Here is a 25,866-nt window from a genome sequence, read left to right as displayed (position 1 = left end):
ATTAATAAGCGTTGCATACGACCAGCAAAGGACCGCTTGTCGGGCACCGATGTGTTACAGTTTATAATACACACAAGGAGGATCTGCGCGGGCGCACCGGTGAGGTGATCGGGGCAGTCTTAGCACCGAGCCATCCGGTGGCCACGCGAAGCGAATTACCCCCGGTAAGGCTTCGTGAGTCGTATTTCAATCACTACGATATTATAATTAAAACGTATTTAATGTTCAAAGAAGTACCTATAATAAACACTATTAACATGCAACATGACAGCCATGAGGGCCGCGGCGGCGCGCTGCTCGCACTGGCTCGGCTTCGCCTGAACCGATCTGCAGGGCCCGCCGCAGATCTGCAGCGGTCAAGTGGGCGGTGGCGCCGCCGGGGCGCCCGCGGGCCTCCAATAAAATAACGTCTCGTAATAATTATGTATACAATAATATTGATAATGCACAACAGCCGTGACTAGATATTAAGATTCGCGTGCGTTCTCTGCTATAATAGTTACTAATACCGTGAGGTGCCGTCGACCAACGTGATCGCTATCCGATAGACTACTTAAGTTAACCGACACACGACGCGACCGCTACATTAATTTAAATAAACGATTCGGTTTCAACAGACAGAGTAACTATTAATTAATTAATGATTACGTAAAAATATAAATTTGAAACATCAAAAATACCTATATTACAAGTAACAAGAAATAAAGACACGACAAACGACTTACACGAGTTTGAACATACACGAGGGAGAGGAGAGGAGATGGACGAGCGGGAAGGTCACTGGCAGGACTTGCGGAACTCTTCGACGGCGTTCAGCACCTGCGGCAGACACGCGTGAAGCCAGCGACGACTCCGCCGCGAGGGATTGCGACAGCGGATGAGGATGGAACGTGATTATGACAACATTATAGCAAACTTCGTAAGTATATTACATTTTCGTTACAGTAAAAAGTTGACCTAAACTTGCTAACGTTAAAATTTCCCTTGTCTTTAGTAGTACGAAATTCCGATAAGGCGAAAAATCGGCAGAGCGCAGGGGACCACCCTGAAACTTGCCGAGGCGTCTAAGTGATATGGTGCAGCTTCAATATAGAGACAGCGCCGCGGCGGCTCCGTCGCGACGCCGCGCTGCGGTAAAACACTAAATAACAACCAAAACGTCTCGCAACAAAAATTAATTATATGACCGCTACTTTCGACTCCACTACGGTACGGCTTGTACGCTATAATAATTAGAATAATATAGTTAAGAGTAGTTAGAGATGACAGATGATCGATTACAGAAGCGCGTCGACGCCGCCGCGCTTACCGCGCCGTTTACTCTACCACCGGAAGCTATATTTTTTGCTTGTGAACTTCTTATCCACAATGGAAGTGTACACCTAGATAAGCACGCGCTGAACAGCAGAAGTCATTGAAGACTTGAAAGACAAAAGAACAAAAATAGCGTCGTCTGTTTAAGTCTTTAGCAAAAAAATTTGTCGCAAACTTGCCACGAAGCTTGTCCAACGACTTCTGATGTTGATTAACCATTTGGAGCGTGCCTAATAACTATTGCGCGTTAGCAGCGTGTGCGGCGTATTAAATTGTGGTATGGCACTAAACATGTACTATCGGCTCGGTATTCAAGAGTAAATTCACAGTCTACTTGTAGTGTTCCGTGGGAACGAGCGGCGCGGTAGCAAATGACGGTAGACGGCGACGCGCGATTTTAATAGTGTTCTAGCTAGAGACAGATGACAGTGGCGAGAGGCGAGGCGCGGGGCGCGGGGCACATCTACACATCCACCACCATCTTCTTGTGGATGTCCGTATTGCCCACCACATTGCAGAACTCTTCGAATGAAATCTTGCCATCTTCGTCCTTATCCGCGAACAGGATCGTCTTGTCCACGATCTGCTGCAGCTGCGTGTCCTTCAGGTTATTGCCCACCATCATCTTTAGGACCTGTACTCAAACATGACCGGTTACTTGTCGCTTGTAATGGCGATGAGATTCCGAGAACGGCAGCAGCGACGCGATACCGACCTGAAAGAGTTCGCCGTTAGAGATGAACCCGTCGTTGTCCATATCATAGATACGGAACGCGAACCGTAGTTTCGATAGCTTGTCGCCCTTCACGCTAAACTGCGATACGCCCTGGATGAACTCCTTGAAATCCACCTGTAACATGAGAGTCACTTGCTACTCAAATTTTTGGTTATCGACATTTTATACTACCCCAGACTTTTCTTAAAATGACATCCAGATTTTTGTAATTTTAAACTTCGAACCGGCGCGGTGCGACAACAACCGGGTTTGGAAAAAAATAAAACACTAGTCTCAAGCACCCGTGAAATTGAATAAATACAGTTACAAAATATCACTTTTCAGTTGCCGAAATGCTGCCAAAACCGGTTGCGGGTCCTTCAATAAACTTTCTAATGAGTTCTCAATTTTCGTTTTTTAGATCGTTGAAACCATTAAACTTTTCCAGATACACCTTTAAACATTTCCTATGACCTTAATCCTTCCGTAAGACTGATCACTCCTGACTGATTCATAGAACTGAATTCTTGATGAATTACTGGAATCTTGTTACACTCCAATAATTGTACCAGAACGGCGTCTCCGACATGCCAGCCTAAGGGCGCGTTCCCATTCATTATGTCGTAACGTTTTATTTACCGTTGGACGACTGTCGCGTCTAACCTATTCATATCACGACTATCTGTCGTGACTGTCTCGTGGACGTTTATTTTATCGTTGATCGACTGTCGTGTCTAGCTGTTCCCTCTAGATCGTCACAATTTATCGGTTCACGGCAGCCGCCTTTTTTTCAGTCAACCCTAACGCAATAGTAAGACTTAAAGCTAAATGTACAATTAATCTTAAGTCAATTACAAAAGTGAATAAAATATGAAAATTGATAAAATTATTAATACAATACCATAAACAATAACAATGACAAGCCTTGTCGTTTGAACAACAGAATCGTTTGAAGCTGCGTTTATCTGCCGTCACATTTTTATCGCGACGTCTTATTTATCGTCAGACGACTGTCGTTTTATCCCTTCCCATTGTCACGATAGTTTGTCGTCGTAACGTCAAAAATGTCGTGGACGGAAGTAATCATGTTGTTCTATGTGTGAACAACTTTATATACAAGTCACGACACCTTAAACTGCACGCCTATCTGTCGTCACGACATAATGGGAACGCGCCCTAAGCGATGGCGGCCGGCCGCGGACGGCCCATCAAATCGCGCGAAACTATCTCGCGAGGTACAGTAGTCCTTGAACGCTCGCTCTGACTGACCAGGGGGTCTACTCTCGATCTCCGTCCGACATTCGTCCAAAATAATTACTGCCGAATAAGCAATACTTGACGAAATGAAAAGACGCGTGATGCGAATGAAGCTTCATACTGGATACTTGTCTTTTAATTTCGTCGAATATTACTTATTTGACAGTAATTGTTTCGGACGGATGTCTGACGAAGATCGAGAGTAGCCCCTGAGGCGCGCATCAACCGTCCGTAACAGTCGGTAAATTGATTTCCTATTTACCCAGAGGTAACAAAATATAGGGTGTAACTTATTGAGAAGCAATATTGAGTGTACCTCTCCGTTGCCATCAGCGTCGAAGATGTCGATGACGCGCTGCACAAGTGGATTCTGCTGCAGCTCGGGTAGCGACATGAACTCGTCGATAGACAGCGCACCCGAGTTGTCCAAGTCCAGTTTGCGGAACCGCTTGCCCAGCCGCCGGATCTCGTCCGCATCGACTGCACACATACATTACCTACACTCAGCCCACACACACACCCAAGTCTACCCACTGCCAATGTCTAGTTACACCACATCCGATTCGTGCTAGTCTCGTCATACGTGAAACCTTGATCACAAACTGAATGGTTTATTTCGTTTGTAGGAACATCGACGGATGTAGTATAACTACAAGAATGTTACCTTCTATTCCAGAGATCCTTTTAAGAATTGTCTACGTAAACATTTAGCCCCAATCGTTAAGTGAATATTGGCAGTGCCTACAGGCAACATTTACAGCAACACCTCTATGAGACTTTAATCGTATCTTTATGTTCGTAAACGACACAATCAGAAAAAGTTAAACAGGAAATCTAATAGAACACCTCTAGTCTATACATAAAAAGCGAGTTCGGGTGCACAAAGCGATTGTCAACACGAGTAGATATAGGTACAATATCGACAAAGAGCGAGTCGCCCGCCGCCGGTGGCGATATGGCAGTGCGGCGACGGACGCTCACAGAAACCTACAGCCGGTGACGAGAAAGGTCAGCGAAATCGCGTAAAAAGAAATTTAAGTACGTACGTAAGTAGTAATTTCTTTGATACCGCGATGAACTTTTTAAAGACCCACAACTTTAAACAACAGGGAAAAAACATTCATCAATGACTTCACAAAATATAGTAATGCAAATCATCTAATGAGGTGGCAGCGGGGGCGCTGTGGTTTCTGACCTGTCTCGTCTGCATAGATTCCTCGCGCCCGACTGATGGCATCTCTATAAAACATCCATAATAATATATCTATAACACTGACGCTAGAGATGCACTAGCCAGAACAATGGTAGATGCTGGTGAGATCCAGAACAATTTTTGCACCTCATCAGGACAGAGGAATTATGCAAATTTACAAAACCATCTCCAAGCAAACAATGTTTCTAGAGCATAGGTATATCATACAATACATACAATATAGAATACAAAAAAAATGGAAGTTTAATGAGTTACTTGTGCAGTACAGGAAAGTTGCAAACAATTAAAAAAATTTAAAATTCACAAGTTCAACCAAAGGTTCATATCTATATCTTAGGTTTTCGCTATTGTTACACATAGGAAATAAAACTATTTTTCCAGATTTAAATCGCATATATTTGTTTTTTCAAACAAAACGTCAACCGTGTCCATGGGACCTGTAAAGGGCCCGAAATGTCGGTTTGTTTGAAAAAACAAATATACTATTAAATCCAGAAAAATAGTTTCATTTCCAAAGGATCATATTTTTGTTATTCGATATATTTTTAAACAACGCTAGTTTTAATGGTTTGGATAAATTAGTAACTCTTGTTCAACAAAAACATAAAATCTAAACCAATCTGCCGAAAACATTGTAAATCAGTTGGATGTATTTCCATGAAATTGAGATTAAAATAAACTGTTATTTTATTATGATCAAAAATTGTTCTGGACGTGTAGGTGTGCGTGCAGATGCACTAAATAGCGATGAACATCGGAGCGAGTGACACTACGACACTCACAGTTCTCCACCTTGAAATCAAGGCAGTTAACACGCGCTGAAAACAAACCTCTGGTTATGTTTTGTTAGCACATTAAACACTGCATCTGCAGTGCTTGTATCTACTTCACATTGGGGTAATTATCATTGGACAGAGATGAGATCCATGGTTTCTCAGGGCACCATATTGTTAGAAAAAGCAAACAGTATGTTAGCTATATTAATACATATCATAGTTTTAAAAAGCCACATTGTAAAGATTCAGTTCATAATTTAAAGTTAATATCATGTTGTTTAGCCATGTGCCATTGGTAAGTAACAAGTAATCCAGTGGTTGAAATAGGACTTCAGATGATTCTCACAATATGTACCAAGAAGTAGGCAGCTCTATAGGAATACTAAATATACTTACAATTGGAACAGAGTTCCATTGGGATGGAGTTCTCATTTCCCTGTGAAACAAACAAAACGAATGACATGTGACAACAATGAGAAAATTAATTTCGTAATATTTATTTAAAAGTGGGTAGACAGTAAATAACCTACTCAATCAAACAATACCACCAACTTCAACGATAGAATAGAAAAATAATATTGCTTCGTGGTTATCATACAAAGACTACGAGGGTAATGTACACATTTATGAGAAACAATTGTTTTACCAAAAAACTCAGCCCAGAGAGAATGGACTTAGCAAGGTAACTGAAGTTAAAATTAGCACGACGCACTACACACTTACCATTTTGTTGATTTAATTCAATGCACTTAATCGTAAATAACGTATAATAAACAGTATCTATTATTGGTTTATATGAGATTTGTATAGAATTTTAGAATAAAGTAAATTATCTCGCAGCAGCACACTCCACCATCGATCTATTTTTTTTCTTATAATTTCCAAAAAGTGCTGACTGACAGCGGGCTGTTAGGATACGCAATTGAACCTAAAGAAGCTTGGATATTCATTTTTTTTACAAAACAAATTCTGCTTAACGGTTATTAATTATAAATGGGAACAAAAAATGAAATTTTAATTTTCCTATTTGTATATCCACAATCCATAATTAAACGATGAACAAATCGTGAGTTCATTTTCCAATAGTTATTATTGTAAGAGTGTATCCGATATATTAAGCATGTTTATAAAGATCGTATGGTAGATGTCGATGTTATAGAAATTAATGCACAAGTTGCATTTTTTTTAAATTATGTGTTCTAGTGTCTATTCATCAAATTTTATTTTTTTATTGATGACTGTTGATTTTATGTTTAAACAATTATATATTTTTAAGAAATATTTAAAGAATTAGATTTCTGCAAAAACACACCTGCTTTTGACAGATGTCAGTGTCATATTTTTCCTGCCCCTCTTTTCCCCTCCCCCTTCCTCGTTCTCCTAAAAAGTCAACGATGGCAGCCGGGGTAGGTAAAAATTTATCACCAAATATCTCATCAATCAAAGAATTTCTGCACCAAATGTAACTGAATTATTGAAGCTTAAGTTTTTGTTAATTATTGATGTGTTTATTTTCCACAGGTGCTTTACACTTATCCGGAAAACTTCCGCGCTTATAAGGCGTTGATCGCCGCACAGTACTCCGGGACAGATCTAAAAATTGCTCCCAATTTCGTGTTCGGTGAAACCAACAAGTCCGCAGAATTCCTGAAAAAATTCCCTGCAGGGAAAGTGAGTGTGGTTCATAGTGCATCCATGAGATGTTGTGTGTAATTTCGCATGAAATTGTGTGTAATTTCGGCATATGTTAGGCCAGTAGCGGTGACGTGTAATATTTACTGTAATTTTAGGTGCCAGCCTACGAAAGTGCTGATGGAAAAGTACTGCTGACAGAAAGCAATGCCATCGCTTACTATGGTAAGTCAAAATACTCTATTTTTAATATTCTGAAAATGATAATAACCTCTCCACCTTAATCTTTCTCGAATGCATACTCAGCCTCTTGTGGGTTCAACTACCGCCGAGCGCAATGCATCCCTTTCTGTCACGCTAATGTGTGCTCGTTGAAAAAATGTTTAATTTTCACTTGTTGTCTATAAGGTTACTATTTAATTTAAAAACAGTGCTGGACTTCTAGTCACAAGTACTATATCATAAATACCGTTTAGAGAAAAACTTAAGCAACTGCTAGTTTTTGTTCAAATAAAATAGTGTTGTCTTTAAAAGATCCACTTCACTACCTTATTTATTAGATCATCAAGGCGAATTACATCTTGTTAATAATTTGTGAGTATTAATTTAAAAATAAACCAAGAATTTGATAATAGAGAAATCATTGAATTACACAAGATAAAATGTGAGTGAAATGTGGTTTAGCAGAGTAATAATGATAAATGTCCTTAATTTTGACTGATTCTGCTTCAGTGAGTTTAATAGGAAAACTATCACTGTACAATAAACATGGTAACATTATTTTTCAAAGTGACCTTGTATACGGCCCTCCTTATTAAGCGAAATTGAGTTATTAACATATTTGGAATCAGTGAAACAACATATCTACAATGGCCCCTATAAGTATTTTTTATATCTTATTTAATTTCAATGTTATTGTAAGCTCAACTTTAACTAAAGATCTCAAACTAAAATGCAAATGCTTTAGTTATGATAAGGAGGGCAGAGTAGGTACCTGCCCGTTAATTAAAATTCTGACCATACACTAATTTTAAATAATAACACACTCGTAGCCCTGCACTAGAGAACCTTGTACCGTGGGTGCCATGGGTAGACAACCACAAATTACACCTAAACTCACAAGAGAAATAAACGTAGGTCACACAAATATTTCTCCTGGCCTGGGAATCAAACCCGGGACCTCTGTGTCCAGCATGGTAACCATTCGGAAGTGAAGGTAGTCGAGTTTAGTTATTAAGTTAAAAGTATTTGTTTTCAAGCTTTACTGTAATTTTTAATACAATAACATGTCCTTCAGTTTATGTAACTGTTATTTCGCATGTAACCTGTCTCAGGTGGTATGAATTGCAATGCTGTCACTATGATATTTGTAAAATCAATTTAGCATTAATTGTACATGTTAGCAATAAAACTTAATATACAATTCTTAGACCCATTGTATGGTTGCAATACCTACACTAAATGAGAAAAGAGCTAATGATCATTAAATAGCTGAGCAAATGTACATCAAACATAGCTAAGAAGCACCCCAATTAAACCAGTTATAACCAACCCAATAAAAGAAGTTCAAACAAAAAATAAACATGTTGGTTAGTCCATACAAAAAAGTTTGGAGTCAAATATACAAAGGATTCATCCTTATAAGTCCCTCCTTTTGCATCAGCAGTTAATAAATAAATCTTTAAACTTATTAAGTCATTAAACTTTTAAAAATTTGTTATAAAGGTGTTTTAAAATTATGTACATAGATACTAAAAGACAAAGAACAGTACAAGATAGAGGAGTAGGAACTCAAGGAGAGTTTCCTAAAATATAACATGTTTAGAGCAATTTTAAATTCAGAAAGGACAAAATAACTGTTGCTTATGGATGTGTGTTACCAGTATCAACCGCGGCGATGCGTGGCGCGGACAACGCGACAGCGGCGCGCATCTTACAGTGGGCCTCGTGGGCTGACAGCGAGCTACTGCCTGCTTCCTGTGCGTGGGTCTTTCCCTACCTCGGCATAATGCCCTTCAACAAACAGGTCCTTGCTTAATCTTGCACACTTCATCTGTTGATAATCATTTCATTTTTGTCATTTTTCCACACCTTTGGCTTAATATATATTAGAACAGAATATATGCATCATAAACCTCTTTTATTTTGCATAACTGAGTCATAATTCATGATTATGTGGGTACTTTATATATTGTCATTATTTATAAACCTATTTGTTTTTAATCTCAGCTTGTCATGTTACACACTGACTGTTAACTATTTTCAACCCAGCTCTCTGGTTAACTGGTAGAAAAAGCCTAATAGTACCAAGTCATAACTAAGTAGTGTGCAATTCCAAACAAAAAATTGTAGTGACTCAATTGTTCTGTATGGTATTTTTAATGAATTTTATTTTGCATCTGATTGTATGGAAATATTTATTTCCCAATTAATATAATTTTTTTTTTCTATGTGTTTATATAAAATGTATCACAGTGAATGTGAAAGTCAGCAGTCATGAAGAGATCAAGGAGCTGAGACAGCTCCATAGCCATGGACCTTGAGTGGAGGAGGCTGCACTGACAAGAACCTGGCTTTTAAATAGGCTGATGAATGAAATGCTATTTAGTAGTTATAAATAATATTGTTATGATAAATATTAGATAATTGATGCATTTTGCAGAACGTAGAGCGCGCGAAGTCGGACCTGCTCGCGGCTCTGCGGCTGCTCGACGCGCATCTGCTGACACGCACTTTCCTCGTGACAGAGCGGGTCTCACTCGCAGACATCATCGTCTTCACCACACTCCTACACGCTTTCCAGGTGCTCACTATAATAATAATAGCGACATCTGCGTCAGGTGTCATACCTGTAAAGGTGTCGGCTGTGGTGAGGTTATTAAAAAATCTCTCACTAGATGTCACTAGCGGCGACGAATGCCGAAAGTCCGTGTAAAAGTTCCATAACAAAAACACATAGGAGAATTTCGACGATTCGGTAACTGGACCCGTGGCTCAGATGGTTAGAGCAATGCTACGGCCCAGCATGGACTGTAGCATTGCTCTGGTTGCTGGTTCTGGAGCTATTTCACAAAAAATCTCAATAAATAATTAATATTTGTCACCTCAATTCAAAGTGCAATCCAAACTAATATTCTAAATGTAAAAGTAAGTCTAATCTAATCTATCTGTAACGTTTTCACGCCTAAACGGCTGAACCAATTTTGATGAGTTTTAGTATAGAGATAGCGGAACCCAGGAGAAGGCCATAAACTACTTTTCGTCACAAAAATAAATCTTAAAGAGGGTGAAATAGGGGATAAAAGCTTGTATGTAATAAAACTGAATATTAGTGTAGTACAGTAGGTGCGAATACTTATTCTAAGCAGACGAAGTCACGAGCACCTGCTTATCCATATTTATAGCACTTAAATACACATTATTTTTATATTGGTTTACAAATCACCAGACATTCTGTCTGCCCTCTATACACACTGCAATAGTTAATTAATTATGCAAGTGCATTTTTTTATAATACCAAGTGTCGGGACGAACAAGTCGAGTGCCTGGGGTAAGCGACACGCCTATCCATAACAGTTGCAGTACTACTCAGAGCTTTAAATCGCAAACACCTGAATGTCACAATGCCATAAGTTGACATCACCCTGAGACATAAGTTGACAAGTCCCATGTACCTGTAATTTCACCAGCACCCTTACCCTTCTAAACCATTGACTGAACGACAACAAGGCTGCGAGCAAGTAAAAAAAACTTATGTCTGAGACTCATTCAGTTATTGTTTTCTTCATATATTTAATAAAAAATACAGATTTATTATATCAATACAATGAGATGCCATGACTTCGCGAATTTTCTATTCGTATTGCCGCTAAATATTACGTACGTAGTGAATATATCTAATTATTAACTAAACTTGGACAAGCAATTTCAAATACCTTGGTTACCTTACATAAAAGTACATGTCCGAAATATAAGATATAAGAAATACTTTTAATATATTTTTGAAATAAATCTTCAATATTACTCTACTTAGTGAATGAATGAAAAATATAATAATATATCGATATAAATACCTAATAGACATGTATAATTATTAGGATTCTATTAATAGAATCATAGATAACAGATTCGCCTTAGAATTTTCGCTATGTTGCCGCTCTGATCACGTAACGTAATAGTGTGATGGGTAACCCTGCCATTTCACGCACACATTTGCGCTTGTGCAGATAGCGCCTTGCTGTATGTAGTAATAGGTAAATCATTTTCGACTGTTGTATAGAGTGTCCGGGGTGTGCCCAAACTTACGTGAGAAATAAATATAGGCCGTGTAAATATTTATCCCGGCCCGGGAATCAAGCCGAAACCTCTGCGTGGCAGATCAGGATGCTGACCATTTGGCCACAGAGGCAGTTATTGATAGAGTGAAGGCATCTAGTCAAGCGTGTTTCCCTCCTCATCACTAGTTAGATAAATCAATTCTTATAACATGCGGATTCCAAATACATTTCACTGGTCTCTGTTGTTACCTTATTTCCAATGTAAAGAAGTACATTGGACCGCAATGTTAATTTTGTGATTTGTTCGTCAGTATGTACTGGAACCGAGCACGCGCGCATCCCTGGCGAATGTACAGCGTTGGTTCCTGACGTTGTCGCAGCAACCACCTGTCGCGAAGGTGCTGGGCCCTGTCACCCTCTGCGCCGCCGCGCCCGTTTATGACCCCAAGAAATTCCAGGAGCTCTCACAGAACAAGAAGGTTTGTTTCACACCACACTAATATCATATTAATACTATACTAGTACAGATACCCAATCTCATACAAAGAAATGTCGCACTTGTAACTCCGTTTATTTGGACGCTTATTTTGATTCTAAAGCTGATCAAAAGATGGTACCAAGTAAACCCGTAAAGCGATTGTAATAATATTCGGAAACGCCGACAGATGGCAGCAATTACGTTTTTGTCAGGTCAAGGCTCTAGTTCAGGCGTGGATTGGTAATATTATTATATAAATAATATAATATATAATCAAATCGCAAAGAAGCCGAGTCTGTAATTTTAATATTTTAAAGTAAAGGTCAGTGCTAAAACATTACTTAGTTTCGAAAATAAATGCAAAGATACGCCATGTATACAATTTATTGGAAACTGACAAATCTAAAAGTATTGAGAAACCTTCAATTTGTTATCTTTTCAACTTACATAATTGTAAATGAAAGTTGAACATTCCTAAAATGTTGTTTAAATAGTTTTGCATTAGTTTTATATTTTTTACTTCTTATTTAGTTTGATATAACTCAAATTTTCGAGATTCTATACTTTATATATATGTATTTATTTTTTTATTTTATCCGAGTTTCGCCATCTACAGATACCCCATCCTAATATTCATTCTTCACAGCTGTTTGCCTGTCAGGGCCGTTTTGAAAGTATTTGGCTTAGGAATGCAAAAACTATAACGATTTTTGAAGAATTTCCGATAATATAGCTAACATCAGACTCGTTTATTCTAAAGGTAACTGAACTGCCTGTCACCATGTTCCTAATATTCTTTATTTATCATCACAAACTTAGTGATAATAAGATATTAAGACATTTTTCTATCTTCTTTTACAATGGTGTTTCCTTTTTTTTGTATGTGATATAGTTGGACAATACAGTTGCTTGCTTTGTAATCGCAGGATGGTGGTAAGAAGGACAAGAAGATGGAGAAGAAGGAACAACCTAAGAAAAAGGAAGAGAAGCCTGCACCCGCGGAGCCTATCGAAGACTTCGACGAAGGACCCAAGGACTCAAAGGACCCTTTTGATTCCCTGCCCAAGGGGTGAGTCCATTCCTATTTTGCTGTGCTCATGTTACGTACCTTCATCAATAAGTTACGTCATCAATATGAAAAATGGATTTGTTGATCTTCAGGACGTTCAATATGGACGACTTTAAGCGCTGCTACTCTAACGAGGATGAAGCCAAGTCCATCCCTTACTTCTGGGAGAAGTTCGACCCGGAGAACTACTCCATCTGGTATGCAGAGTACAAATATCCGCAAGAGCTCGCCAAGGTGTTCATGAGCTGTAACCTTATCACAGGTAAATTCGCCTTTGCAAAAACCTAACGTGTAGAATTGATATCGTTTTCTTGTTGTCGGTAGAAGGAATTAGTTCTTTAAAATTCCGCAAAATGTCGACGGTCCAAGTCAAAGTTGTCTCTTTCTACTCGACACTGAAAAGTAAATCGGAAAATCTATTTTCATGATGAAAGTAAAGCTTAGCTGCCTGATTTATCGTGTTTTGAGACCATGTAACTCCAAAGTAGACTGGGGGTACGTTATAGCGCAGCAGCGCCATCTACATTCCGCCATGACATTTAAAGAAGACTCGCCAAAGTTAACCAGCAGGCGTATTACGAACTTTTAAAAAACCATGCAAGTTCCAGGCAATTCTTTTACGCCCAAAAACTGACTGGATAAAATTAGTAATAGGGGTTAAAGTATGAAATTGCCGATTTGTACTGAAAATCTAAATTGTTTATTTTTTAAATTTTTAACAAATTTATTTAATCAAACTAGTTGCCATTATTATCTATACATTGCTGCCATCTAATGGGAAGGTTATTAATGCCTTTGCGATAGAACTCCGACGATCTAGACTGCACAAACTGTGTGAAAGCATTTTGTACTGCCTCCTGGGAAGAAAACTTCTTGTCACGTAGATAATTGTCCAAATCACGAAAAAAATGGTAGTCCGTTGGAGCAAGGTCTGGTGAATACGGAGGATGACGAATGGTTTCTAACTGCAGTTCCTGAAGGGTCAAAGTGGTTTCTCGTGCTGTGTGAGGTCTCGCGTTGTCGTGGAGCAATAATGGTGAAGATCGATTCATGAGTCGGGGCTGTTTTACTGCTAGTTTTGTCAACATGGTTCGGAGTTCGGCACAATAGACATCTGCCGTTATTGCTTGACCAGATCGGAGAAAACTATAGTGAATAACACCATGCTGAGACCACCAAACAGTTACCATTACCTTTTTATTGGTAAGTTTTGCTTTAGGACACTGTTGTGGCATTTGACCTGGGGTCAGCCATTGCATTTTTCTTTTCCGGTTATCATAAAGAATCCACTTTTCATCACATGTTACAATTCGATCCAATATTCCTTCATTTCTGTACCGGTTCAACAAGGCAACACAAGTTTCAACACGCGTTTCTTTCTGCAGATCAGTCAAATCATGAGGCACCCATTTTTCCTATTTTTTTATTTTATTGATTTGACGCAAGTGAGTCAATATTGTGGGTAAGGTAACGTTAAACCATGCCGCTAATTCCTGGGTAGTTTGACTAGGATCGGCTTCCACTATCTCTCTTAATTCATCGTTATTCACCTGTGTGGGCGGTCTTCCTCGTGGCTCGTTCTTTAAGTCGAAATTTCCATCACGAAAGCGTTTAAACCAAAATCGCACGGTGCGTTCATTAGTAGACCCCTCTCCAAACGCAGCATTGATATTGCGGGCTGTTTCTGCCGCGTTAGTTCCGCGTCGGAACTCGTATTCAAAAATCACTCGAATTTTCGCAGTATCCATCTTTCTTGTCTAAATTGAATAACAAAAACAATTGAAAGTCGATATTCAAATGTTTCAAATTAAAAAAAAAATCACAGAAACCATTTGAAAAAAGTTTCATTCGAAAACCTCAAACCATGAAGATTCTATGAAAATTCAAAGAACCTATTGCAATAAAACGGCAATTTCATACTTTAACCCCTAATATTACGACGTACATATTTCTCGCTTACTTCTCGCTGATTATTTTGTGTATGATTGGGACTTGACTAGCTCGTACGTGGATGAATATTTACCGGTAAGTTACGGTGTTACATTTGTCACTTAGTTAAAGAAAAAAAATATATGTACACACATCAAAAAAAGTTTGCGATCAATAGCATAAGCTCCTATAATTCTTTAAATTTAACTTTATCAAGAAAAGATCTATGTTGTATGCTTTCTTTAAATAGGAATACCCTGTTTGAAATTAAAATATAAAACTATTTTTTATTATTTATTTTAAAAAATTGAGCCATTAATCATAATGTAATAGTGATAGAAATTTCATAGAAAGAAAAAGACTGTTTAATTAAACTCAAACAACAATTTATTATTAAAAGGTGTGAATTCAATATAAAATAACTCCTCCCCTGGCTCGAATACATGCGAAGATCCTCCTGGGCATGCTGAGGATCAAGTTATCCAGCATTTCCTGGGGTAACCTATCCCATTCTTCAATAGCGGCTTCCCTGAGCTCAGGAACTGTCTGGGGACGTGGCTCACGGTTCCATACTGCTCGTTTAAGAGCATCCCACGCGTGCTCTATTGGGTTTAAGTCGGGCGAGCCGGCAGGCCAGTCTAATCGTGTGATATCGTATTCTTGAAGAGCAGCATTGACTCGTTGAGCTCGATGTGCGGGCGCATTATCCTCGACCAGTACAAATTGGTGCCCATGGTTTACTCGGAATGAACTGACGATATCATCAATAGCAACTGCTTTGTACATGTCTGCTGTCATGAAGCCCCGATACGGGATCAAAGGCGTTCTAGCTCCAATCATAATGCCACCCCAAAAGGACACCGATTTTCCGCCTTGCTGAACTGTTCCAGTGGCAGTTCTTTGTCTTTCACGGTCGCCTGGTCTTCTCCAGACACGGACACGTCGGTTATCTGGATGAGTGCTGATTCGGGATTCGTCAACGAAGAGACAGTTTTGCCAAATGTTTTCGTCCTCACCTTCTTCATTTTGCCGAAGTCTAGCCCACTGCAATCTTCGTTGTTGACGTTGCCGGGAATTGAGCGGAGCTCGCCAAGACCTCCGTGCTCGTAATCCAGCCTGGTGCAAGCAATTGCGAACGGTCTGCGTGCTAACTTCAAGCCCAGATGCGGCCCTGACTTCTGCTTTTATTTTAGTAGCGTTGATTGTTGGATCACGGGCTGCCAGCAATCTAATATAGCGCTTTTGGGCAGCTGTCAAAACAGTTGGGCGACCGCTGCGGGGTCGGTCAGCTAAATTCCCCATTCCGTGATACCTCTGCAACGTAGCCACGACACAGGATTGGGATATAGCAAGTCTGCGTGCTATTACTCTCGTGGTGTATCCTTCTTCCCTCAAAGTTACTATTCTAGCTCGTAAAACCTCTGATAATCCTCTTGGCATTTTTTCAATCACAACTTTCCGCGAAAAATATCTTGAATCGCTTATAATTGACTAAATCAGATTTCTGAATGAGCGTAAGCTAGGACTGAAAGCCTTTTTATATGAAAAAACAATTGAACGGGGTCATTGTTTTATGTTCTAATTTATTTTTAAATAAAGAATCTAAAAAGAAGAAAAAATTATAATATAATCTACAGTAACAAAAAAGATTATAGTTTTTCGAAGTGATCGCAAACTTTTTTTGATGTGTGTATGTATTATTCATGTACGAAAATAAATAAAGACACTATAATAAAATCAATACATCATATTTTAATTTTTGTAAATAAAAGAAAAGCGCAAATTAAGTTTACGAACGACGACGTTAAACGTCAAATTCCGCGGGTAAATGTTTACTTTGTAGTTTGTTGAAAACATGTCAATAATATTTTAAGAATATTTGACTATAAATTAAATTGTAATAAATTATACTTGGCTTTAGTGAAATATAACCTTAGTCTCAACCAATACATCGGTGAATTTTGTAGTGGTCGACACGTGCGGTTTAAGTTAATTGCAAGGATTGTGGACATATCTTTGCTGAGCCGGTATCTTTTCATAAATTGTTGTGCATCTATTACAAACGGATCACTTCGATCCCGCAGTTGTCTTTGGATTTTTTTCCATGTTATTATCGTGTGAAGCATTAGTTTCGAGACACTTAAACATTTTGTACTCATCACACATGATGAAACGATTGCCAAAAAATATATAAACTCAAAATTATAATAATTATTATACAATTCTGCACAAAACAATTCAATACAAGCCACACCAAGACACTGTAAACTGAATGGTTTATTGTTGTTACTTTTTGACAGATCAACCGTGAACAAAATGTCAAAATAACGTTTGTAATACGATATTGCCAGCCAAACTTCGGGCAGAAGACGGCCTTGTCTCACTTGACCGCTGACTGGCTGGTATTACCAGTTCATAATATGAAATAACAAAGCAGTTTACTTTACGGCGTAAATTCTCCATCTGAAATAATTACTGTCAATTAAGTAATACAAAGACAATGACAAGTATGAAACTTCATTCGCATCATGCGTATTTTAATTTGGTCGAGTTTTACTTATTTGAGAGTAATTGTTTCGGACAGAGAAGGAGAGTACAGAGAGGGCCAGATACCTACCTACATTTTTTATGAGTTGCTTGTCTAGTTTGAAGAACACTTGGCTACAGTACAAGAGGTCGAAGTTTCTTCGATGTCGTTTGCTGTTTAGATTACGTATTTTCACTGGTTTTAATGGTAAAGGAAAACACCATTAAGAAAGCCACATATTGTAGGTTTCAAAAATCTCTTGAACTTTAACTGAACCTGTGAAGCCGTTATGCAATAATATCACATTTATTACGTTATTAAATATAATTATCAACCGGTTTATTTTATAGTACGAAGTGATCTGAGGTGTGGCTTTTATATTGCAGGCATGTTCCAGCGGCTAGACAAAATGCGCAAGCAGGCGTTCGCGTCTGTGTGCCTGTTCGGCTCTGACAACGACTCGACTATCTCGGGCGTGTGGGTGTGGCGTGGCCACGACCTGGCCTTCCAGCTGTCGCCCGACTGGCAGATCGACTACGAGTCGTATGACTGGCGTAAGCTCGACCCCGCCTCCGAGGAAACTAAACAGCTTGTGCAACAGTACTTCTCGTGGACCGGCACGGACAAGGGCGGCCGTCCCTTCAACCAGGGCAAGATCTTCAAGTGAGCCTTTTTACAACGATAAGAATGAATAAACGCTGCATTTATTTAATGTCCGCTCGACTCCCGATCCGTGATCGCCACTCGTTTGTACGAAAAACCACAAATAAATTGTTTTTTATTTAGTTGGTTGTTTTTGTTGGGTAATTGGAGTGTGACTTCAGCGTGAAACACACAGCGAGCGGACGCAGGTCGGGTCCGCGCTCGGTATATTTTCGTCCATATAAATAAACAAGAATTAGCCACGGCGCGGTCTCGATCCGGCACGCACCCGCTCTCTTTGTGTTCCACGTTTTACTGTCGGTACTTTACCAACGTTGCAGGAACCTACTTATTACTTACTTCACACCTTTCATATCGTCAGTGTCAGCGTATGTGACATTTCGTAGATTTTTCAGGGCAGCATGTTTTAGGTTTTAACGACGTTTTTCAAATATTTACGTCCTGTTTTAAAATTGAATTTAAGGCCAAGGGATCGCTAGGTACGTCCGGGTCTTGTGGGCTTATGGAAAAAATAGTGGAAGTGTGCCGAAAGCAAAAATTATATTTCATGTCTCAGACTTTTTAACTGATGATTTTATAATTTTTTTTGACGTAATTACATTCATACACTTACATATTATTGCATCAAATAAATTATTATATAGTAAAGACGAGTCGCTAAGGAAAGTGACTTTGTGTGCGCGCGCGCCGCCGTCGTCCATAGAGAGCTTGAATTACGCCGCTGTATATTCGCGTGTATCGTGTCGATGTCGACATCTTCTATATGTTTATTATTTTGTAGTGATTATATGTTAATTTCATCTATTATTTTTTTATAATATATCATTTTTGCCACAAAACCACATTTAATGGTAATTCATTGGTCAAAGTAATTATGTAGCAATAGAGAGAGAGTAGATAATACTGTTATGTTCTTGTTCCACTGGAGGCGCCGCTTAAATACACTTATGTCTTCCAACAATGCAAATATTTATTTTTAGTAATATATAATTAGAAATGAAACTTTTCCCATATCTAAGTACGTTTTTTTTTTTTCAAACAAATCAACAACCCATGTCCCATGAAAGTGATATTACCTGTGAGTCAGCCGTGACTATTCAGAGCCCGAAACGTTTGGTAAGTTTGTTTAAAAAAACAAATATACGAGATTTAGATCCGAAAAAATAGTTTAATTCCAATGAAATTATATTTGTTGTCTTGTTTAAAAGTTATCATTAAGTATGATCACCAGCGGAAATGTGATCGGACTTTTTTATAACGTTATACTGATGCTTTACATTATTTTAAATATTACAATTTTCATTTTATTAAAATGAAAATGCATCGATTTAAAAAAAATGCTTATGGCGCCTCTGGCGGAAAAACTTTAATAACTTTACGCGGTAGCGGCGGCGGCACGCGCCTATGCGCACTTGAACATCGAGGACGCGTGATATAGACACCGCATTCGGTAACAATAAATGCATGCTTGTAGCGCGTGGGCCGGGCCCCGTCCCCTACAGTGGGATTGCGGGGACAGCGGTTGTACATAATTACTTACACGTTTCTAAAGTCGAACTTTTAATTATAAACAGTAAACTGACGTTTAGAAGGTTGCCAGTTTTTAACCGACTTCAAAAAAGGAGGAGATTCTCCATTCGTCTGTATGTTTTTGTACGTATGTATGTTACGCGATAACTCTACTAAACGGCATTTATGAACTGATTTTGAGGATTCTTTTTTGTTGGAAAGAGGGTACCTCAGTAGTGGTCCCATTTAAATTTGAAGAAAATATTCCACCTTTAAGGGTGGCAAACTAGGGGATGAATCCGGTTTCGCACACTTTCTGGTAACCGATTTCAATAAAACTTGGCAAATAGATGTAATTCCACGAACTTTGAGGTCGGTTTTTTTAGTATTCTGTATCGATAAAATAAAAATAATGGCCTTGAAATTAGACGCTTGTATAAGCACCGGTAGCCGCGCGTTATATCTTACTTCACTGACTAGCGCGCGCGTGTCACGACAGTGTCGCTGCGACTGCGCTTCCAGATGTATGAAAATCAGTAGTGTTACTGCAGCGCTTCTATAAGCGTCTAATTGGAAGGCGCCCTAATAGGGTTGACTTCATTGACTCACTTAATAGGTCATAAAGGTGAATTATATCTTTTTATAATTTGTAGGTCTCTCAATTTTCGGAAATAAATCATCAAGCACAGAACTGTGGACTCCATATTCAACTGCCACCTCATCCAAATTATACCTGTAGTAATATTCAAGTTAAAGCTGGTATACGATATCCATAAGTTTGGCTTACATAAGTAACTCAAAAACTTATTCTCTTCAATGAGTTGATTGAAGACAACCAAACATGTCATCTTATGTAATAATAAAAATGGCAACGTTATTTTTAAAAGTTACATTATTAACAATCCGACTTTATAAATCGGCCATCCATAAATTACACAGTTTTTTATAACCCCGTCTCTCATATAAAATTTATGTAATGAGAAGAGCCGTGTGCTGTGAAAATGTGATGACACATCTTTTCAACTTTTCACACAGAGTGTTTATGGAACGGAATGAACATCACTTAAGCTCTATTTACATTGGCTGCGGAACGAAATGAAAGCGAATTTTCGTCACTAAATTGTACATTATGAAATGTAAGTAAAGTTGTGTAACGTACAAACTAGATAGTAGTAAACTACATAAAGTTCACAATTACAAAAATTCGCCTCCAATCCGTCCCGCAGCAATGTAAATTGAGCCATATGGTTGGGTCGAATGCGAGTGCAGCTTATCGATAATTTTGTGTGTCATTGTTCCATATTCCTAAAGTGACGTCACAAATGTGCGTGGCCCTAATTTTTACTGTTTTGGGGATCTTCTCTTTATGTGACTAATTTTTGGATGGCCCCTTAACTATACTGTAGGCAATACAAAGTAGCACTGATCGTGGTCGAGTGAGGGTGTCCCTTGAGAGACGAGTCACGTGAGCACGTGCCGGCGACTCGCATAAGGCGCGGCGTGGAAGGCGGCACTCCACAGGAATCTACATCTCCCCGGGAGGCGACTACACTCACTATACAGAACATACATGACTATCGCGTAAAACCCCAATATACACTTCGAACAATTCAATAAACATCGAAAAATGCAAAGGTCAACGGTGGCTAATAGGAGAGATATAAACGACTCTATAAATATAATACACCTAATGAACCGGGTAAATTTACATCTCAAAAATGATAACATCTCGTAGCCGAGTCGATAGAGAGTATTTATAAAAGTTAAACTCGAAGAGGGAGGGGCGCGGCCGCACAGACGCGGGGGGCCGCGCGAAAGGCGCGTCACTGCCTTGCACGCCGCGCTGACGCAGCTGCCATAGCCGTTGCCGTTGGCGGCCCACCCTGCAAAACATCGAAACGCTTGTAAATATCTGTTGTCCTTGTGTCAACGTCGAAAAAGGGGCGGGCGCGAGACTACTCACCACGTCTGGAGGCGAATGAAGATCCAGGTCGGCGGTAAAGGGGCGCGACACCACCACGTTAAGCTCGACGGCCTCCACCCACTGCGGCGGTTGCTCGCAGGCGGCAGTGGGTGACGCGGCGTGATGGCACTCGCAACGGCATTCTTCGGGCTCCACGTAACTAAATACGACGCCGCCCGTGTCTTCCGTGCTGCTCGAGCCTGTGGGTAGCGTCTGGATACGCTTCGGCTGCTTACGCCGCTCTGGCACCTCCGAGAAATCGATCCACTCGCCCTTTCCGCGACCCGCGCCCGCGCCGCCTGCCGCAAAGGTCACGAGTCGGTATCGTTCGAGCGGACTACAGTTAATCGGGACTGCCTGGGGACTTCGGGTGGCGTTTACCGTCGCTGGTGCTAGCAGTGCGCTGGCGTGCGGTGTGTGGCGGCGCGGGCGCGGACACGGCACGTGGCCGACGTGGCAGGCGGATGCGTAGTTTGTCGCCGCTTGGATGCACGGGCGCCTGGGCGGCAACTGGCACTGCCGCCACCGTCCGCGCCAAACTCGCACGCGGTCGCTCCACGATTGCTGTCCCATAAAAAATCGAGATCAAAAAAGACGGGATTCTCGTCCACTCTCGAGAATATTACATTGAATACGTACCGGTTGCATGGTGAACAGAGGTGCGTTCGCGCACGGGGACCATAGGTAGGGCAAGCGGGCGCTCGAGTGGGAGCGTGGTGGGCACATAGGGCAACTCCTCCTCAAAGGATTCCTGCACCACCAAGCCGCGAGCCTCCACGTCGAGGACGGCTGCTGACCCGCCGCCGTCGACACTCGCGTCTGGCGCTGGCGGATCGGCAGCGCGTGCGCCAGTGTCCGAACTGCCGTCTTCGTCCGAGGAGTCCCTCTGGGGCCAACGATGCGCCTCAGTCGAACCCACTGATCCACCGGATAGACTGGATCCGGCGGCTTGTGGCTCATCACCCGCGATATGCGTGTCGCGCAACAACCTTGGCTCCTCCGCTAGGCTCGGTACGGACTCGGAGATCTCGCTTGTGACACTTGGTGTTTTCGTGATGCTAAACTGCGTGCTGAACACCTGTTCGGAGCTGCCCACGTGCGTGGTGAACACAAGCCTTTCCCGCCGCCGTAAGCGGTCGCCATTTGTCGTCGTCGTAGTGGTGGTCGTTGTCGCCGTCGGTGCCGCCGCACACACCGACTCAACGGGTAGTGTCGCACTATCGAGACCCGCGGCGTGACCGAGATCCGTTTTCGTTGTTGTCGATTCGATTCTCGTCTCAGCCGCGGGCCGCGTAAAATTCGTCGGCGTTTCTGGTCGTTCAACGTGTTGGCGTTCGGGCTCGATAGATCTTTCGACGCAAGTAGGGACGGAGGATCTTCCACTCACCGTAGGAAGGATCACATCACAGTTGGCGACCTTTTCAGTGGGCGAGTGCAGAGGGATTATGATGCTTCCGTCAGGCAGAACCGTGCGTTGCGTAGGATTCTGTGGTGGGTGGGAGACCGTCGACGCCGGCGCCGATGGTGCGGATGCGGGCCGAGGAGCTTCGTGAGGAGAACAGGGTCGCTCGTCGGGTGGTGTGCGCAATGGTATGTGGATGATGCCGTCGCGCGAGTCCTCGTAGTACTTGAGGCGCTCGGCCGTGGAGCGACGTGAGCGGTCGTGCTGCGCGCCAGACGTTGATGACGCGGGTGACGCGGCGCGAGAATTTGGTGACACCACTTCGGCAACACTGCGCCGTGGCGTGCGGAATAGAGACAGCACAGACCCGCGGATGCGCCCGGCGGCCGAAGGTGGCGCTGAACGGTCGCGGCTCTTGCTGCGGGACCGACCTTCATTGAGGCTTTTCTTGCGCCGTAGTGCGTCCGATGGTGAATCAGGTGAGGCAATGGTTTCACGTGACTTGAATAACGAACAGAAGGAGGATTTCCGTGACACGCCACCAGGCGGCGGCAACGGCGAGGGCGACCGATGCGGCGATGGACTGCGCGGCGCCAGATCCGTAGGTCGAGTAACGCGACCTTGTTCGTTGTCCACCATTGCGCCCTCGCTCTCATCGTCATCGTCGTCGTCGTACTCGTTCTCCGGCTTCAGTCGAATACGTATAATGTCCTTGGAGCGGTTCCGGCTCTTGTACACCTCGGGCTGCGAGTGGTCGCGACGCTGCCGCGAGCGGGCGCGTGCACGGTTGCTACTCTCTTTGCGCTGCTTGTCATCAGCGACAGGCGCCGTCAGCGCGGGTATGGGCGCGGGGCGTGGGGCTCGTTCCACTGTGACTTCAGCCGTGACCTCGCGGCGGTCGCGCGCGTCTCCGGCAGGCGGCGGTGGATCCGCAACCCTCGGTGCCACCGTAGCGCCGGCTTTGACTCTCTCCAGCAGACACTCCTCTACAGCGGCAGCGCATATCTCAGGGTCGGTCTCGATGGGGCGTGGGCCACAGAACGATGTCTCGAGCAGCATTTTGTGCGGGGACGGGGAGCGTGATGCGGCCGACGTGACCGACAGCCGCGACACGCGCGACACGTGGCTGAAGCCCGACAGCACCGAGTGCGCTGAACACTGCGAGCCTACACTCGAAAGGCGACTGGTGCGGCCCGACACAGCCAACAGCGCCGCCTCACTGCCTTGACTGTCTTTGCGCGAGTGGCGACGCGAGTCGGTGGCGGGCGGTATCGGCGGCGCAACTGCAACCGGCCCACCAGGCGCACCCTCCAGGAATGCTAACTCCTCGGTGGAGGAGCGAAGGTCCAACGCGCCGTCCTCACGGAAGCCCAGTTCACCAGAGGCGGCGGGTGCGCCCGCGAATAGTGCCAGTTCCGGCGAGCTGTCGCGAGAGTCGTGGTGACTAGAGCTGGAGGCCCGCGAGATGTCGATGCGGGGTGCGCCGAATGTTAGCCCCGGGGTGGACGCGGAGCGCGCTCGGTTCTCGGGCACGCCTAGAGCTGTTGCAGTGCCCGCGGGGTCTTCTCGGATCTCGGGCAGCTGCGCCGGCGGCTTCGTCTCCGGACTCGACTGCGAAAGCGTGAAAAGTAAGGGTGGGTCACACAAAACAGTCCTTCAGAATTGAAATGGTGTGATTAATAAAGAAGATTAGACAGAGGAAGATACCTACGGGCGGTCTCACCTCATCGGACACATCGTGGTCGAAGGAGGCGATGGGCGCAGGCCCGCGCCGGCCACCGCGCGCCGCCATGCGCCGCCGGGGCCGCCACCAGCCGCTGCGACGCCTATCGTTGCAGCAGCTGCCGCGCTACTATTGCCGGCACCCTGCAACACGTCATTATCTAGCTCTAATGCACACTCACCAACTTTCTGCTACGACTATGGTTATATCGAGTTACGGGCTAATTGTTGAAAATACGTTGGAAACAAAAATGACTTAAACATCAAAACTCGAAGGAGCCCGCGCTCGATTAGTGCCCAATCAGTATGTAAATTTTAATGGACTCTGTATCACGGCCGAGTAAGCAAAAACCTTTGGTGAAACGATCGATGACCAACTTAAATATAGAAACATTAAACTGATACGAAAATAATAGAGTCCTTTTGTGTTATATTGAGTACAAAACATAAACTGTAAATACAAAAATACACTAATGCAAAAGTGTAGGTACTAATACTCACATTGTAAATCTAGGTACTATGCCACACAAAATATGGGAGATTATTTTGAATACCTAGGTAATGAGAGGCTATCTTTTACAAAACATATATGTACCTACTTGTAATGATGTCACAAAACATTACTAAAACATAAAACCAACAATTCATTTCAAAACAATGAATTTACTGAAAATATTAGACGGTCGACGACCTAATGAGTGTGTTGGCCGATGACCGACTCCACAAGTATTTTTAATTACACGTGACTTTAGTGGCAAGCGATCGTCTAGTGTGTGCGCTACTTAACACGTTTATGCACTTTCCGTCTTAAAGAAGTATATAACAAAGTTATACATGGTTACTTTAGTAGTTCATCACTGTTCTCTACACTACTCTATAACCTCCGACTTTAATAATCGCGCAACCAGACCCACTCACACTCACATACACACTCGACGTGCACGGTAAACGCGCCACACGCTCGGTACCCGCTGGCAGTCGCGGGCACCTCAGGTCACTCTGGCAGCATGCGCTACACTCGGCCTCCAGCCTTACACCTCGCAGCGCCGCAGCGCTGCCCACGCACGAACTGCGACGGTGCTCCCAGAGCGGTGGCTGTACACCTACCAGACGAAGGCCGAACAGCGGAAAGCCTCCTTGGGGTCGGCTTGAACCTACCTGGCGGTGGCGAGCTCATCGCGCGAGCCGTCAGTGACATCAGCCGTCGATGCGCCCCGTCCCGCACGCATGCGCCTTCCGCGCCTCGGTGCCGCGCACGCGCCCTGCGTATCCCACTTGTCCACTGCCCCACACGACATACACTCCTGCCTCCATTGCACTTCGCGTATCGCACTCCGCCCATCGTCACACATACCATTGACGCGTACTCCACTTTAGGAAAGTTGAAATATTACATTTAATTGAATGATACGCCCTCTGC

The 25,866-nt window shown here is 42.5% G+C and overlaps 3 protein-coding genes across 6 annotated transcripts; 1 reads left to right on the top strand and 2 right to left on the bottom strand.

Annotated features, from left to right (window-relative positions):
- Positions 1-1,373: 1,373 nt before the first annotated feature.
- On the bottom strand, positions 1,374-6,187 carry LOC113239640 (calcineurin subunit B type 2). Of its 2 annotated transcripts, XM_026476702.1 has the most exons (6): positions 5,999-6,187; positions 5,672-5,711; positions 5,282-5,317; positions 3,603-3,766; positions 2,030-2,164; positions 1,374-1,948 (listed from the first exon to the last, which is right to left on the bottom strand). In XM_026476702.1, exons 1-6 carry the CDS (start codon positions 5,999-6,001, stop codon positions 1,778-1,780), a joined length of 549 nt encoding a protein of 182 aa, XP_026332487.1. In that variant the 5' UTR covers positions 6,002-6,187; the 3' UTR covers positions 1,374-1,777. The 2 variants fall into 2 exon arrangements, with proteins under 2 accessions (XP_026332487.1, XP_026332488.1); XM_026476703.1 differs by lacking the exon at positions 5,282-5,317 and having other exon boundaries at positions 5,999-6,186.
- A 438-nt stretch (positions 6,188-6,625) lies between these two features.
- On the top strand, positions 6,626-17,904 carry LOC113239529 (elongation factor 1-gamma). The gene is made up of 9 exons (XM_026476585.1): positions 6,626-6,681; positions 6,797-6,946; positions 7,066-7,132; positions 8,791-8,933; positions 9,570-9,710; positions 11,496-11,663; positions 12,589-12,731; positions 12,824-12,993; positions 17,574-17,904. Exons 1-9 carry the CDS (start codon positions 6,670-6,672, stop codon positions 17,852-17,854), a joined length of 1,275 nt encoding a protein of 424 aa, XP_026332370.1. The 5' UTR covers positions 6,626-6,669; the 3' UTR covers positions 17,855-17,904.
- A 1,775-nt stretch (positions 17,905-19,679) lies between these two features.
- Positions 19,680-24,541, bottom strand: LOC113239604 (serine/arginine repetitive matrix protein 1). Of its 3 annotated transcripts, XM_026476662.1 has the most exons (6): positions 24,448-24,541; positions 22,842-24,335; positions 21,962-22,511; positions 21,704-21,886; positions 21,337-21,621; positions 19,680-21,161 (listed from the first exon to the last, which is right to left on the bottom strand). In XM_026476662.1, exons 1-6 carry the CDS (start codon positions 24,514-24,516, stop codon positions 20,821-20,823), a joined length of 2,922 nt encoding a protein of 973 aa, XP_026332447.1. In that variant the 5' UTR covers positions 24,517-24,541; the 3' UTR covers positions 19,680-20,820. The 3 variants fall into 3 exon arrangements, with proteins under 3 accessions (XP_026332447.1, XP_026332444.1, XP_026332446.1); XM_026476659.1 differs by having other exon boundaries at positions 21,962-24,335; XM_026476661.1 differs by having other exon boundaries at positions 21,022-21,242; positions 21,323-21,621; positions 21,962-24,335.
- Positions 24,542-25,866: the final 1,325 nt, after the last annotated feature.

The sequence above is a fragment of the Hyposmocoma kahamanoa genome, unplaced genomic scaffold (assembly GCF_003589595.1).
Source record: "Hyposmocoma kahamanoa isolate Upper Pololo Valley unplaced genomic scaffold, ASM358959v1 114, whole genome shotgun sequence".
NCBI classification, from domain to species: domain Eukaryota; kingdom Metazoa; phylum Arthropoda; class Insecta; order Lepidoptera; family Cosmopterigidae; genus Hyposmocoma; species Hyposmocoma kahamanoa.
The sequence above is the reverse complement of the archived record's forward strand: the minus strand, read 5'-3'. Positions and strand labels throughout refer to the sequence as shown.